The sequence below is a fragment of the Babylonia areolata genome, chromosome 3, assembly GCF_041734735.1.
Source record: "Babylonia areolata isolate BAREFJ2019XMU chromosome 3, ASM4173473v1, whole genome shotgun sequence".
Taxonomy (NCBI): Eukaryota; Metazoa; Mollusca; class Gastropoda; order Neogastropoda; family Buccinidae; genus Babylonia; species Babylonia areolata.
The window spans coordinates 41137262-41155147 of record NC_134878.1 but is presented as its reverse complement, the minus strand read 5'-3'; the positions used below and the strand labels follow the sequence as shown (position 1 = coordinate 41155147).

The window sequence follows — 17886 nt, the reverse complement described above, 5'->3', positions numbered from 1 at the left end:
TTGAAGTGTAGTCAATCGTGGGGGAGTCCATATCCGTCATATGTATGGCGATATCGTTTATAAAGATATTGAATGGAGTTGGCGAAGTGTATTTCCCTGATGTACTCCTTTAGAATAATAAATAACCTGCTGAAACAGTCTTGTGATTTTGCTTAGACCTTTGCGCTTCATACAATGTTACTGACCATTTACTTTTTATTCTTATGCAGCTGCCTTGCATTATATCTAACAATGTCGAGGGCTATATAACTGACAAAGAAAGATAAATTCTCTGCTGAAACAATCTTGTTATTTTGCGTAGCGTTTGTGATATATATTCTAATGCTATTTAGAAGAAAAAATTGTAGCTTCAGTAGCATTGCATTGTAGCAAACACTGTCGAACGCGATATATTATTTATCTTTTGCATGATAGGTAGTCTGCTTTTGGTCATTTCATATGTTGTTGCGCCCCTTTCCGGTGATATTTTTTCTCTAGATGTCTTTCATAATTTCTCCGTCCTCACTGGTTACTTATGCCTGGTGTATTATCACAGAAAATTTCAGTGTTTCCATGTTCATCTTGAACTTTTTGCTCCTTTTTGAGAATAATCAAAGAGAAGATTTATTGTTTGAAATTAGGTATTTATTGCACTCCCTATTTGTGAAGGGTACAAATGTTGATTTTTGTTGGATACCATCCCATACTGCATTCCGTTATAACGACCAAGCAGATAGGGCAGCAAAAAGGGGAGCAAAAAATCATATAGATAGTATAAAAGTATATTGCCCATTGTCATACAAGGAAATAAGCAATATACTAGAAAGAGACTTTTATAGGTGCTTGAATTCAAGTCTAAAACCTCGTCAGTTGACTCTCTCAGACTTTGGTCCGATTCGCAGACCAATTCTGAGCTTAGCTCTCAGACTATTATCAAATTCATTACGGACCAAGTATTGTTCTAATGTCAAGTGTATATGCTTTAGTAACCTGACAACTGAGCATATAATTTTTCACTGTAGCTTGATGAAGCCTTTTTTTTACACGAAAGTGTGTCTTCACAAGTGACTGAGAACGTTGATGTTTTTGACTTTTTGCATTCATTATCAGTTGTTTCGCTTGTCAATTTAACGACTTCTCTTTTACGAAGTCCTTTAAGTAATTTCCTGTAACTGTATTTAGAGGTAGGTTTTTTTTTGGTTTTTTTTGTTTTTTGTTTTTTTTTGTTTTTCTTCCAAATTTCACCCACATTTTTACCCTCATTTGCCCAGTTTCCCCCAACCCTCCATTCATCCACATCTCCCACCCCTTCTAACCGATAATACTCAGATGTATTCATAAATACTTTAACAAAATGTCTTCAATCACCGATATGTGTGACGCGACATTAAACAAAAATTCCTCCTTCGAACTTTTTGTGTTTTGCTCGTCGTTTACTTCCACGTCTTTTCCGATTGAAATTTCCAAATGAGAAATCCATCTTGAAGGATTTCTTTTACTCATGTTCACATTTGTTCAGCTCTCCCATTGTCTGAAATAAAATTCAGTTTTTTAGTCTGCTTTTGGATCTTTATTCACTGCATTATTCAATTCATTTACCAAGAGATTTTATATGAACGTTTCTTTTATCTTACCAATCTGTTGTATATCTTGCGTTTGGAAAAAAAAATTTTTTGGCGCAAAGACTGATTGTATGGTTGCCTATTTAACGCATTCAAGATCCATTTAATGTCTATCCTGTGCTGATGATAGTCTCTGTCAAACCATTCTTTATTTCTTCGGTGGTTTGCTTATGACATTTAGATTTTGTTTTAAAACTAACCGTCGCTGTTGACTTCACTGTTTGTATGAATTCATTAATACATTCATTGACATCTACGTCATTCCTGATAGGCTGATTAATGATCTATTCAGTCTATAATCAATATCATTATTTTTCCAGTCTCCATGGTAAACCCAACCGTTCAATGGATACATTGTTTATCTATATGATTTTGTTTCATTTGAATCTGTATAATAATAATACCAAGAAGAAGAAGAAGAAGAAGAATTTTTTTCTTTCTTTTTTTCTTTTTTTTCCACTATGATTTATGGTGAAGAAAGCTATAGGCGCTTAAAAAATCCAATATTTAGAAATAATCGAATTAACTCGTACAATAAAGTAGAGACACATAAAATAATTATAAAATTCATAAAAACATAATCACTGATTTTATAAAAGCACATTTTAACAGACCAACAACCAATCACACATTCACAAAGAACGTAAATAAAATTCGATCGACGTAATTTTTTCACTGTACTTTTTGGGGGGGCGGGGATCTCCCTAGTCCGTTCATGAACAGTGTGTGTGTGTGTGTGTGTGTGTGTGTGTGTGTGTGTGTGTGTGTGTGTGTGTGTGTGTGTGAGTGTGTGTGTGTGTGTGTGTGTGTGTGTGTGTGTCCCCCCCTCGCTCGCTCGCTCGATCGCACGTCCTGATTCATTATCTGATATTTTTTGTTCGTGGCCCACACCTTTGTTACGGGCAGAGGCCTAGCAAATAAAACTTGGGCATTGCACACATAAGCAAAGATCCGAATTCATATTTGCTCAAAACATCATATATCGACATATGCACGCACGCACGCACACAAATTACTAGTTTACATTGGCGTGGGTTTTTTCAAGTGCTATTCGCCACCCACTCACCAAACTCACATTCTCTCTCTCTCTTTCTCTCCCTCTATCACACACACACGCACACACACACACGCACACACACACACACACACACACACACACACACAAACGACAAATTACTCGCATACACAATTATTATTACCACTCTTTACGATTAAATCGCGTGCGAGTCAGTGAGTCATAAACGCTTTTCTGTTGAGCAATGCAAAATCCACAGACCGCAAGGCCATATAATAGGAAGTACACACACACACACACACACACGCGCGCGCGCGCGCGCGCGCGCGCGCGCGCGCGCAGTCGATCGATGTATGTGATTCTGCTAAACGCAAAGACGAATGGCCTCAATTTCCCTTCGTAAAATCCATGAGCTTCCTCTCAGGTATAACGCCTAGTCCCCTCTCTCATGTAGGCTGTTTTGGTTCTTGTTCCTTTTTTCCTTGTCCTTCTCCCTCTCCGCCTCGTTCAGAAACCTGCCATACTGCATGAAGGGACACCCAAAAGGTTGCTCAGTTTATCACCCTGCTTGGTGGGTGACCTCAGTCAATGAACTCCTGCGAACCGTGGGCTCAGCACCACAGCTGACCGGTTCTACGGGAAACTCGTGAAACTACAATGAAGTACTCGCTTGGAAACCCAGCAGCCTCGCGGAATAAACCGTCGGAATTAACATAATATTTTCAGGTAAGAAGTATGGCTCTTGATACACCCGGCTGAACCTTCTGCCCTTCCCTACCCTCTCATCACTGCTCTAAAGGTTAATGAACTCGATGTGAATTGTGAGCTTCCGTTTCTGCATCCTCAGAGGACTAGTGTCCACACGAGTACCTTACGTTTACCAACAGATTCTCCCAACATGTGATTGATTTCAGTCAGCAGTATGTACTTTTCTCAACAAATACATACCAATGTTTTCACCACACAGCTTGAATAGCTGAATGAAAAAGAAGGTAATTTTCGGTAACGCACGCGGCCACTTGAATACTGCGCGTCCATAATATTAGTTCTGCAGACTGTCAGTTACACCCCTACAAAGTCAACAGCCACGGACTTGTGCTGGGAGGGGAGGGAGCGAAGGGGGTTCACTCCTCGCGACAGCTACCCCCACCCTCCACCGACAATATCTACGACGTTGCTTGGATAGACTACGATATATAAATTATTATTACCATTGATAATATTTTAATGATTGTCTTTCATTGTATAATGAACAGATAATACATTAGATACCTTTTTCATAATTACCCTTTAAACTTGTTTGATTTATTATATACCCCCACATGTGATTTATTGTACATATTTTGTATATATACTATTTTCCTCCTTTTCGAATACATTTCTCACTATTATTTTTTTAATTGGTGGCTCTGAGATTTTATTATCTTTAAAAGATGCCACGTAAAGAAATCTTACGGGGCCCCTCCACATGGATGGCAGCTGCGGAACAGATATAATTATATAAATTTGAAATGTAACGTTTAATGCATACATCACACATATCCCTTGTTTATTAATTTCCCTCTTTTCTGCCTTTTTTTTCTTTCTCACAGCTGAAGGAATCACAAATGTCCCATATGGCGTCAGCCGGCAGACGTTAAACCACATTCTCTTCGCTTTGGTATGTCGAGGTCACAAAGACAACAGAGCAATCACTGCTGTTCTGGGATCCACTTTCCACCACTGTGAACTGCAGTGGCCTGCAAATGCTGCATCACCTGGTAGCGTCTTAAGATGAAAACCCCCCCCCAAAAAAAAACAACGAAAAAAACCCAACAACAACAAAAAACAGTGCTGCAAAGTGCTGCCAGCTCAGACTGAAGGAACTTATGTACAGTGGGTAAAAGAAGACGCCCTGAGTTTACTGCGTGGCATCTTGCTGCACACACCTCTCGCCTCCACCTTCTTCGTTTTTTTTCCTCTCTGTTAGCATTTATAGAATTCTGTGGATCGAAAAAGATATCACTTTAATTAATAATTTTTTTACAAGCAGAAACACGCACTGCATTCATGAATCTTACATGTGCAAGCAACATTCCAACACTGTCGTAATATGTTATTATAGCTCCTTTGAAATAGGCATAAAGACACGAGAGAGAGAGAGAGAGAGAGAGAGAGAGAGAGAGAGAGGGAGGGAGGGAGCACCACAGCAAACAACGAAAGAAAAAAAAAAGAACTAGAGCCAGAAGAGCATGGCAAAGGGAGGAAGACCGTCCTCACCTTTTGCAGAACATGCAGGAAGGGAGGGACAGCTTTCGGTTTGTGAGTCAAGTCCACCACACTCCGTCTGACTGGCGTCTTCACTGGGTGAGTAGCACGTCCGCCGTCTTCTCCTATTTCCCTGTCCACAGGTGGCGCTGCAGTCTTCCCACGTGCCCCACCTGCTCCACATCCCGCTCACTGCACACCAGTCAGCATGCCGGGAAATGTTAACAGGGACCGAACTGCAGCAACTGATTGTGATGTGGTGTATCTCGTCACACGTGCCTGTGTGCAAGTTTGTCGTGTGTTTTCGAAACAGCTCGCCGCACCCCGTTTTTCTAACTGTAAAACTGCGAAGGCCAGCTCTTGTTGCCCTAAGTGCTTTTCTGATTTTTTTTTTAACAGCGAAGTGAATGCTGACATGGGTTTGACTTGTTCTATCAACCAGACTCCATGCCGGCATGAAGGAATGTGTGCTGTGGAGGAGTGGAGAGCCACAGCAAGCCTCTCTGTACTCATGACAATAAATGCAAATGGCGGTTACTCTGAGCCCTTTCCAAAGGGTTCTGACCTGATCAGTTTATGCTGCCTTCCAGATCAGCGTCCCCCTCTCCTCCAGTTACGCCAACCGTGTCAGCGAGGGTGAGCTTCTATGTTGTGAGAAAATTACAAAGGCGGGTGTATCATGAGAAAGAACGAACGAAAACCCACCGGAGTCCGACATCATTTGCATTCATGACGTGTCACAGTTTCGCTGACGACACTCGAGCTATCATCATCAGTCGGGTACCGACATTGAAGTATGAGACAGAAATGTATCAATGACTGATGACGAAATGCAACTAAATGGCGTGACCGAGTTTTACTTGCCCTCAGACATTTCTGCTGGATTCTCTTCAAATGAAATGTGTAGGTTCGCCTGTAATTATTTCTTTCTCACAACCTGTTCGTAGTCTGTGTATTGTGTTGTATTGTATTGTTTTGTACTGTTTTGCGTTAAAACGAGAACACCGTTTTGGGGAGTCTTTTTTCTGCCTGCAAGTGAATGTGTTTTCGAATCAAAGTGGATTTTTCCACAGAAACTTACCAGAGATAACCGTTTTGTTATCGTGGGTTCTTTTACGTGCACTAGTTGCATGCTGCACACGGAACCTCGGTTCATCGCCTCATCTGAATGACTAGTGCCCCGACCACCAGGCAAGGTCTCCAAGAGGGTATGAAAATATTGGCGAGTATGGGGATCGAACTAACGCGCTCAGATTCTCTCGCTTCATGGACGGATGCATTACCACTAGGCCAATACCCCACTACTTCCGATCGGTACTGATCCTCCTGACAACGTTTTTCCAGCATTTTCAAAGATGCCCGTATTGAACTGCGTAGGATAGGCTTGTTGTCTGCTAAAACAACAAAAACAAACATTTAGTTTTGTACTGCCCTTTGTTCCCACTGGCTTTCCAACACATCTGAACGTCAAAAGAATTAGAACAAAACCACCCGTTTCTCTTCAGATCTTTCAGTTTGAACACGATCTCCTCTGTGGTGCTTGTTTCAAACAGAATCGAATGTAGGGAGAAAAACAAACAGGATGGAGTGGAACTGAGAAGTGTTCTATAAAGCACTTTGAGGCGATATCTTTAGAAATATGCACTAACTTGATCATCGTCGTCATTCTTATAATCATAATATTATATCCTGTGAAGTGGTATGAAACTGCCATGCGCAACTCGAAACACAACGTGGTCAGTATCTTGTCCTAGACAGGTGTGTCATCCAGTAGGCCACTACAGACATTACAGGTCAGGTCAGGTCATTAGATCTGCTACTGGTAACCTGTAATCCAGTACAACCTGTTCAGGGTCGGGTTGCCGGCGACTAAACCGGCACTCCCACTGCTCCCTTCCGGGACTGGTGAGGCGGGTGGCTAGACACCCTTATGGAGATCCATAAAAGGGCGTCGGCTCAGGAGAGCCACCGACGGCCATCTAGCTCCACTGTGCTGTGTGCATGCCACACGCAGTTGGCCCCCGGGGTGTGTCTACCCATGCATGCGAAGTCTGGATCCGGCAGAATCTGCGGAAGAAACCTATCGGTTCAACGGAGAGGAAGGCGGTTACAGCAACGCACTGTGGAGTGCAGAGAGCAAGATGAGACACCGAAAGGATATCTTGGTCATCCACTGCATCCGTGCTCATCCTCCAGTCGTCTCGACTTAGTCTTGCCACTGGAAATTGGTGGACCCGGACGAGAGAGTGAGGTCGACGTTGCGCAACTCCTCTTCACTTTAAACAAACTCATCGCGCAAGTCATCAGTCATCCAAAATGACCTTTCATCCTTCATCATTTCATCACCCCCAAGTCCTGTGGCGACAGGCGAGCGACGAAACGACAGGTGTGGGTACACTGGCAGTCGCAGCCGCAGACCTGCACGCAGGCGGCTCAGGCCATAGGGTCGTTCTTCGTCGACAGGAGCAGCGATGGAGCTCGGCAGCCGTCTGAGCGTCTGAGAAGCCCTCTTTAGGAATGCACTGCTCACCTCCCTGACATGAGGAAGGGGCTAGAAAAGGTGCCCTAAAAATTGCCTGCTCCATATCACCCTGGCCAGCATACCGCGGCTGGCGGGGACCCTACATCAGCGGTCGAAACAAAAAGAAAGAAAAGAAAAAAACAAGGATCGTTCCTTTCACCGTTGGTGCTTGGAACATAAGGACTCTCCTGGACAGAGATAACGTGGACAGACCCCAAAGGAGAACGGCACTAGTTGCATCCGAACTCGCCAGATACAACATTGACATCGCAGCCTTGAGTGAGACTTGGCTTGCAGGCGAAGGCGAGCTCTGTTAACGGGGATCTGGTTACACCTTCTTCTGGAGTGGACGAGGAAGCGAAGAGCGACGTGAGGCTGGCGTTGGTTTTGCAGTAAAAACAGCACTTGTCAGCAAGCTAGCTGGAATCCCAAAGGGAGTCAACGGTAGGCTTATGACCATGAAACTCCCACTGGCATCTGGCCAGAAGCACCTCACCATTGTCAGTGCCTACGCCCCAACCATGACCAACCCGGATGAAGTGAAGGCGAAGTTCTACGAGGACCTTCACTCTGTCATTGCTGCTATCCCTAAAGCAGACAAGCTCATCATTCTTGGGGACTTCAATGCTAGAGTTGGCTCTGACTACATCTCCTGGGATGGAGTGATTGGAAAGCACGGTGTGGGCCACTGCAACCCAAATGGATTGCTTTTGCTTCAGACTTGTGCAGAGCACGAACTGCTGATAACCAACACAGTTTTCTGCCTCCCTACCCGTAACAGGACGTCATGGATGCACCCACGCTCAAAGCATTGGCATCTTATCGATTACGTCATCGTCAGGAAAAGGGATAGGCAAGATGTACGTGGTACACCACCAAGACAGTCTCAGCAATCTTCTCGCTGTCACCAATGTCAGAAACCTCCCACCTCAAACTGAACGGAAAGCAGTTGAAACAGGATGACACGCCAATGTACCTGGGTGTGAAGCTCGACAAGCGATTGACATGGAACCCCCATCTCAAGGACATCGAGAGACGAGCAACCAGAAAACTGGCCATCCTGAAAAAACTCGCCGGGACCTCTTGGGGTGCCAACAGCAGCATACTGCAGAGGGTGTACACTGGAACTGTCAGGCCAACCCTGGAGTATGGCAGCACTGCCTGGGCCACGGCATCAGCAACCAACACAAGCCGCCTGAGCAAAGTTCAGAACGCAGGCCTACGGCTGATCACTGGCGGGATAAAGACGACTCCAGTTCAGGCGATGGAGAAACACACAGGCCTCCACCCACTCGAAGATAGACGAGAGGAAAAAGTCTTCATCCACAGCGAGAAGCTCCTGCGCATGCCAACTCACCCAATGCACGAAAAACTGAAGCACCCAACAAAGAACAGACTGAAGCGGACCAGCTTCAACCACCTCTCCAAGGCCCTGCACCGCCAACATGAAGACCTGCTGCCCTCGTCCCCTGCCGAGATGAAAACACTCCCCGACTTCGAGGAACCGGCCGACCAGCTGGAAGGAGTCTCAATCATCACAAAAGTCCCTGGCATCGACCAAAAGGACTGCCAAGCCCCTCCCCTGCTGAAAGCTCTGACATTGGAGATGATTGAGACTTGGTACAACCCCAGCGAATGGACGCACGTCTTCACAGACGGATCCTCGGAGGGAGCGGTGAAGAATGGAGGAGCAGGCATCTTCATCAGGCACACAGATGGAAGACTGACCCCTGGAGCCTTCCCCACAGGAAGAATCTCCTCGAACTACAGAGCGGAGACAGCAGCACTACTCCATGCTGCACAAGGCCTCAGGACGTCAGTCAACCCACCACCAAAGATAGCCTTCTTCACTGACTGCAGATCTCTCCTGCAGGGACTCCAGTCAACCAGAAACGAACAGCAGCTGACAAACATCAAAGCAGCCCTTCATGACCTTTCAAAACGGTCGACTGTCACTGTTCAGTGGGTTCCTTCTCACTGTGGGGTCACGGGGAACGAAAAGGCCGATGCTCTCTCCAAGGCAGGCAGCAAAATGAAGCAGTTCAGCCACCCCGTGACCTACAGAGAGGCCAGGACCATCATCCACAACCGTTACCAGAACCAGTGGAAGAGAAGGCTGGGTGCAAACAGTGGTGTCGATCCAATCCACCAGCTCCAGAGACACCAGCAGACAGTCCTCTTCAGACTGAGAACTGGCCACTGCCGACTACTGAGTCACCGTATGAAGATCGCCCACACTGATGAGTGTCCATGTGGCACTGGACCCCAGACCCCTGAACACATCCTCCAACACTGCCCAACCCATGAAGCTCTACGGCGTCAAACCTGGCCAGGGGGCACAGAGCTACAGGCGCAGCTTTGGGGAGACCGCCACGACCTGGAGAAGACCGTGGGTTACATCGTGGCGACAGAGGTGACCGTCTGACGCAGCCAAAACATCGAACGCAGAAGAAGAAGTACGTGTAACAAAGACCATGTGCGGCGCCGAGTGTTGGACAGACCATCGCCTTGTAGTCTCGAAGCTGAATATTCGAATCCAGCCCAAGAGACGCCCCCAAGGCCAGAAGGCTCCAAAACGGCTTAACATCGCTAAGCTGAAAAACATCACCATCAAACAGTCCTTTGTGGAGCTGCTGGAAGATCGTCTGGAATCCGCCTCTCTGGACAACCAGAATGAGGAGTCTGACTGGAGGACCCTGCGTGAGCTGATCTATAGTACAGCTTCAGAGACCCTGGGACCCATGACCAGAAAGCACAAAGACTGGTTTGATGAAAACTGTGATGAAATCAAGCAGCTTCTGGATGAGAAACGCCGTCTGCATCAAGTCTACCTGAGCAACCCAAAGTCCACATCAAAAAAGGATGCGTACGATGCCATCCGCAGGACTGTTCAGCAAAAGTTACGCCAGATGCAGGATAAGTGGCTGAGTGACAAAGCTGATGAGATCCAGGGATATGCTGACAGGCACGATATGAAGAGGTTCTATGATGCCTTAAAAGAAGTCTACGGCCCCACATTCTCAGGATCATCCCCCCTCCTCAGTGCTGATGGGAATACCTTGATCACCGAGAAGGAGAAAATTCTTGAACGCTGGGCTGAGCACTTCAACAGTGGCTTAAATCGCCCTTCCTCCATAAATGATGAAGCCATAGACCGTCTCCCACAAGTCCCCATCAACGAAGCACTGGACGATCCGCCAACACTTCTTGAGACCCAGAAAGCAATCCATCTGCTATCCAGTGGCAAAGCACCTGGCTCAGACTCCATACCAGCAGAGGTCTACAAGGATGGAGGCACTGTGCTGACTGAGAAGCTCCATCAGCTGTACTCACTCATGTGGAAAGAAGAGACGATCCCCCAGGATTTCAAAGATGCATCTATCATTCACTTGTACAAGCGAAAGGGGAACCGGCAAGCCTGTGATAACCATCGGGGCATTTCCTTGCTCTCCATCGCAGGCAAGATACTTGCCAGGATCCTACTAAACCGCCTCACAGCACACCTTGACCAAGGTCATTTGCCTGAGAGCCAATGCGGATTCCGGAAAGAGCGCGGAACCACCGACATGGTGTTTGCTGCAAGGCAGCTGCAAGAGAAATGTTAGGAGCAAAATGCTGATCTGTTTTCCACCTATGTCGACCTCACTAAGGCCTTCGACACCGTGAGTAGAGAGGGACTGTGGAAGATCATGGCCAAGTACGGATGCCCTCGGAAATTTATTTCCTTGGTCAGCCAGTTCCATGAAGGCATGCAGGCTCGAGTCCAGGACAATGGCGAAACATCTGCTCCTTTTGCTGTCACAAATGGTGTCAAGCAAGGCTGCGTCCTGGCTCCAACGCTGTTCAGCCTCATGTTCTCTGCAATGCTTACTGATGCCTTCAGAGATGGCAGTGTTGGAATCGGCCTAAAGTACCGAACAGATGGCAAATTGTTTAACCTCAGAAGGCTTCAAGCAAAAACGAAGGTCATGACAGACATCATCAGAGACTTTTTGTTTGCTGATGATTGTGCCCTCAACGCTGGATCTGAAGCTGACATGCAACTCAGCGTCGACAAGTTTGCCACTGCCAGCAGGAACTTCGGCCTTACCATCAGCACGAGGAAAACTGAAGTTCTCCATCAGCCAGCCCCAGGGAACCCCTACGTTGAGCCCAACATCACAGTCAACAGTCAGAGACTCAGTGCGGTGGAGCGGTTCACATACCTTGGCAGCACACTGTCACGAAATGCGACCATCGACGATGAAGTGAACGTCAGGATTGCAAGAGCAAGCGCAACTTTTGGCAGACTCAGTGCAAATGTCTGGAACAGAAGAGGCATTAGTCTTGAGACCAAGCTAAAGGTCTACAGAGCAGTAGTTCTCCCCACACTACTGTACGCCTGCGAAACTTGGACAGTGTACCAACGACATGCCAAGAAGCTGAACCACTTCCACACAACATGCCTCAGGAAGCTACTGAACATCAAGTGGCAAGACAGGACCCCAGACACAGAGGTGCTTGCAAAACCCACCCTTCCCAGCATCTTCACCATCCTGATGCAGTCCCAGCTTCACTGGGCTGGACACGTGGCGCGCATGCCAGACCATCGGCTGCCCAAAAGGCTCTTCTATGGCGAGCTGCAACAAGGGAAGAGATCACACGGAGGTCAGAAGAAGCGCTTCAGAGATACTCTGAAAGTCTCTCTTAAAGCGTTTGATATCAACCCTGACTCCTGGGAGGAATCTGCAGTGGACCGTGACAAATGGCGTGCTGCTGTGCACAAAGGCGCCAAGTTGTGCGAGGCCAACAGGACTGCTGCAGCTGTTCAGAAGAGGCAGGCCAGAAAGTCACGGGCAAACAAGCTCCCTGACAATGATATGCCTGTCTTTGTCTGCCCCAACTGTCAGCGAACATTTCGTGCGCAGATCGGACTATTCAGCCATCTGCGCATTCACAGATAGATTCATGAGCATCCTCCCCCCCCACCCCACCACCACCCTCCCCCCATCCCCCAGCTGGATGACAACGATGGTCATCATCGATCTCGATGGACACACCACCACCACCGACATGGAGGTTCAACGTCATGAGAAACTTGTTTTAAAGTGTCGCATCTGCCCCACAATGTTAAATTAAACATACTTACCAACCAAACAGCCTGTTTATTGACTTTAAGAGAATTCCAGTTCATTTGATTCTGTGTCGGACACATTACCTTTGACGCACCTGTACTGTGTCGTTCTACTAGGCCGGAACAAACAAGTATGTATGTGTTTTAAATCAAGGTAACAGTGTTTCATCTATCATGGCGTGAGGGCATTAAAGCTGGATAAGGAGATGGTGTGACCAAGAGATGCCCTATTATCAAGAGCGGTTTTTTTTTTCAGTAAATCATCAACACCAAAAAAGGAGGTGGAGGTGAATAAGAAAAAGGAGGAGGAGAAGGAGGAGGAGGAGAAACTGCAATACTAAACATCAAACCGTCACCCATTTCCCATGAAAAAAATAACAAAACGAAAGGAAATAGAAGAGAAAATGGATACCACACACTACATCTTTCCTTCAAAGATACATTGAAACACGGACTAATTTTCATTCGTAAATAGTTGAGATCATATATACATATTTCCAAATCTGAACTATCATTGAACTGTAGTAGTAAAATCGACAGACAGCTAGGTAGAACAAGAAATGATTGTTCCTTTACACACTAGTGGCCATCTAATGTCAGATTAATGTTGTGATGACAAAATGTATATGACAGTCGTGTCCGACAATGACCATCAGACCAGCTGAGGAGGTCACTGCTGTCCCGACCATCTGGGCTAATATTTGTTTTTGTGGACAGTGTCTTGCCCAAGTTGCATTCCCACTCTCTCGGCCAAGAGGGTTTTAGGACAGTCGGCGTTGGACCCACCCCACCCCCCAAGGCTGCAGCACCAACAGCCAGTGCACGCTTGCCTCCTAGTTGGAGAGTCATAGTCATAGCCCTTCACAAACGACTAAGCTGTAGGAATGAAATTTTAATGAACTTCTATTGCACTAGAGAAACCCTTGGTGATACAGCTCTCACTTTGCTGTTGGCCCAGCTGTAAGCTTATGTCAGTACCTGATATAATCCTAGTAAGGAGTGTGATGACATAGTGAACACACACACACACACACACACACACACACACACATCAAGAGGCCACGCTGGAATTAACGTACTTTTCTACGGAACTTGCCATTTTCGTTCTATATTTTGCTACAATACGGTTGATTTCATCAGAATGTTTTTAACCACAAAAAGGACTGTGCAGGTATGGAAAAATGCGTCTGAACATAACAACAATTTGTTTAAGCCTGCTCCACAATGCACGTAACCTGCCCAGAAACTACTGGTTCCTGAATACAGCCCTACCCCAGGATGTCAATATTCTGATATACCCCCCCCCCCCCTCCCCCATTACTGACACAAATTATCGCAATAATCAGTTCGGACAGCAAAACACGACGCACGCTATCTTTCTCACACCAGAATGCAAACAGTTGACATTGTTTTGGGGTTCACTTGGATCGGTCAAGTGACTACGAATTCAACCACTGTTGGTGATTTTACTTGGCTACACTCGGACAAGTCTGAAAAATGACAAAAGCTGGTCAGAACAAAATAAAACGAAAAAAAAAAGAGTTATTGATCTAAGCTATATCGTCGAAATGTTAAATCCTGCACTCACCTGTACTGACCATGCACAGAAAAGGCAGGTCGTCGGAACAGTCTGTGAGGTACAAAGGCCTGTCATTTTTCGTGGTGTCAGCAGCCACACAGTCTGCACCCGGCTGATCACTCTCCTGGACTTTCATTTTCGTGCCATCGACGTTGTCTCCATTCGATGTGGAGTACGTGCCATCGCTGTTTCGGTGGATGCCCGTCCATAAATGATTGGTAGAACTGTACCGAGAGATTGATAATATATATATATATATATATATATATATGTGTGTGTGTGTGTGTGTGTGTGGTGTGTGTGTGTGTGTGTGTGTGTGTAGCAATAGTCTTTCAAGTTTACGTCATTCCATTCTTAGTGACATCAGACTCCCCAATTTGGAAGAAGGGGGTAAGGGGGTGGAGGTGCGAGGGAGGGGTGGGGGGCGGGGGTTACTGGTGGTGGATGAGATCGTGTTTAAGGAATCGGTGCATGTGGACCCGTGAGTGTGTGTGCTTGCCCAGGCTCGTCTGCCGCGGTTCTAGCGCCGGCAGTCCGCAAGGAGCTATGAATGTTAGATTGCCACGAGGCCACACACCAGAGAAGAGCCTGCACTACTGAGTCACTTCGGCTGTGTTCAGCAGTTCAATTTTTGCAAACAACAAACCTTGGATTTCAAAACAGATCAAAGGTACTCTTGATACAAAGAAGATATTTTTTTCACGGAAGGGTAATGAAAGAGGTTAAGGAAGTGCAGAGTCCGGTAAAGAAATATTTACAATTGGGGGGAGAAAACTAATGCGCAAGATAGAAGAAAAATCACTCAGCAGCAACATGAAAGGGGTGTGGGAAGGGGTGAAACTGATGAGTGGACAGAAAGCTAGAAAGACAGGGGTGGGTGGGAGGTAAACGGTTTGATCAAATGTAGAAGAAGCAAACAAACTAAATGATTTTTCACTATTTCTTCAGCTCCTTGCCCTCGTTTCCACAAGATCAACTTTTCCTATAATTATCCGCTGGGGTCTGAAGGCATCTTTTGACTTGTAAGTGATTCCATAGCACAGCGCGGGCGCAGCCATAAAAGATAGCGACAGTCCCGAGAGGCGCTATTTGGGGCGAAGAGAGGGAGCAGCATCGCGTCTTTGACAAGAGTGACACGGGTCAAAATCACCAACATTTTGCAGCTGAAGTCCTCTTTTGCTTTTTTTCCCCTTTGGAAGCAACATCACAAAAAAAAAAAAAAAGTATTCTGAATAAGCAAAAATCAAAGCACACAAGGAAAATATGAAATCTAATATTATTTTGAGTATATTCTCTTTAGAAGTTAAAAACAGCCAATAACAACAACAAACGATTTTTCATGAAAATCTAATTAGTACTGGGGCCTCAAGGATGTGAGATTATCTCATGCTCAACTGAAATTTTCATTGACAAACCCTGATGGTGAAAGAACAAAAATTTGTTTGCGGCAGTGATGATCTCCACGTTTGACTGAGTCCACTAAGTTCTAACACTTTTGCTTGCAAGCAGATTTCCATTAAAAACAATATGAAAACCTCACAAAATATCATGGGATGAGCAATGTCGTCAGAAGGGGGCATAGTTTTCGCTGGAGTGAGTTTGGACAGGCACTATCAAATCAAGTCAAATCAAAAATGATATCAAAGTACTTTACTAATCCATATGGAAATTCACTTACGCAGTTACAGGCTCGATACAAACGCATAAATATATGAGTAGGCACACCTTACGCAGGGATTTTTTGTGGACTCCCAATATTTGTTTAATAAAGTTTAAATGAACATACTCATGAGGAAATTTGTTCATAAGACAATGGTTATAATAGTTTGTCAAAGGTAAAAGTATCATCTGCTTTTCCACAAGTGGGGAACCATATTTCTGCTCCATACGTTAGTATTGGTGAAACGAGACTATCAAATAATTTTGATATTATATGTATGCTTATGTTTTCATTCTTGAAAGATCTTTTAAGAATATGATAAACTTTATTCTCTGGGTCCTCCACAGCACCTACGGGTGTTTCTCTTTCTTCTCCTCCTCCTCTTCTTCTTCTTCCTTGTTTTGCCAGATGTTCCGTAGCCTTTTCAAAATTGCCTGATGTATGGAATAGTATTCTCAGGTATTTATGTTGTTCAGTCGTTTCTATAACTTCTGTTCCACATTAAAAACAACAACAACAAAACACACCAAAAAAAACCATTTGCGCTCGTGGTTCTGATCTCGAAAATATGACAACTTTCGTTTTGCCTCTATTGATTTCAATACCCCATTGTTTACAATATAAGGGTCCATGTCATTGCGTCGACAGCTCATTGCGTCGACAGCAAACAAATAATAAAGAACGGGGGGAAAAAAACTAGTGCACGAACGATGCAAGGTTTACGCGTTAAAAGTGTGTGTGTGTGTGTGTGTGTGTGTGTGTGTGTGTGTGTGTGTGTGTGTGCGTCTCTCTCTGTCTCTGTCTGTCTGTCTGTCTGTCTCTCTCCCTCCCTCCCCCCCCCCCCCTCTCTCTCCTCTCTTTCGTGTGTACGTGTGTGTGTGTGTGTGTGTGTGTGTGTGTGTGTGTGTGTGTGTGTGACCGTGCCGATATTGTAATTGTATTCTGAAAAATGTTTTACCGATCCTAAGATGTGTATGAGCTGTCGACGCAATGAGCTGTCGACGCAATGAGCTGTCGACTTTACGGGTACCTCCCCAATATAAATGTAACTCGTTTAGTTTCTGCTGTAGGCCATGTTTACATTTTGAAAGTAATACTAAGTCACACAGTCTGTGTGTGTGTGTGCGTGTGTCCTTCGGTCTGTTTACTTAGCTGGTTGATTATTTGTTCTTCTTTCACTCTGTTTTTAGGATAATATTTTCATGTTCTGAGTGTCTTCTATGAAACTGTGAATCTGTTTTCAGTGCAGCCATACATGCGGAAGGATGCTAACACAAACAGATGAACATGTGAACAGGCACGAAACAAAGAACACTCTAAATAAATGTGACCCCCCAAAATGGTTCCGTTTTCACGCTCTATGCCTGAGGGTAAAGCATTGTGAAACAAAGCATTTTCTGTCATATTTGATTTACATAGAAAGTTTAATCATTTTGTTGTTATTCCCAACATCCCTCGGGAAAGATTCAGATCAAGTCATGGCATCTTATAGTTCTGTTTGAGTTATACACATTGTCTTAATTTCGCTGTTCGCTACTGATTCCAATCATGAATTTGAGTCGATGCATTGCAGTGATCCATCTTATGTGAAGTACAATAAACAGATGTGTTTCAGTGTCATCACTGTTGATGTCTTTGCTAACGCCACTGTCATCATAATGTCATCACTGTTATCATAATCGTCCCCCTCTTTCTCTTTTCTTTTTAGCTCTTTCATTTTTCTCTGAGATTTGCACTGGGAAGTTTCAGTTTCAGTTTCAGTAGCTCAAGGAGGCGTCACTGCGTTCGGACAAATCCATATACGCTACACCACATCTGCCAAGCAGATGCCTGACCAGCAGCGTAACCCAACGCGCTTAGTCAGGCCTTGGGGGAAAAAAACAAAAAAAACATGGGAAAAAACAAACAAACAAGAAACCAACTCCGATGATAAAGAAAATACTTTTGATGAAAAATAAGGGGGATTTCCAACGCTTCCCCACACATTGTGAGAATACGTGAGAGGGGAACGACCATACTTTCGTGTACCCTCGATTTCTTCCAATGTGAGAGAAATCGTGGGATTGCGCAAAATCGTGGGCTTACACACCACCCCACCCGCTTACGCAATGACTTTTTTCTAACCTGTCTTTGTCATGTTTTGTCAAGTT

The 17886-nt window shown here is 45.1% G+C and overlaps 1 protein-coding gene across 1 annotated transcript in view; it reads right to left on the bottom strand.

Annotated features, from left to right (window-relative positions):
- The window catches only part of LOC143280569 (coadhesin-like), a 68347-nt gene extending 54063 nt beyond the window's left edge, over window positions 1-14284 (bottom strand). Inside the window, exons 1-2 of the mRNA XM_076585262.1 lie at window positions 14086-14284; window positions 4876-5055 (exon numbers count right to left, since the gene is read on the bottom strand). Coding sequence (XP_076441377.1) covers window positions 4876-5055; window positions 14086-14212 — 307 coding nt within the window. The 5' untranslated portion in view covers window positions 14213-14284. The remainder of the gene's footprint in view (window positions 1-4875; window positions 5056-14085) is intronic.
- Window positions 14285-17886: the final 3602 nt, after the last annotated feature.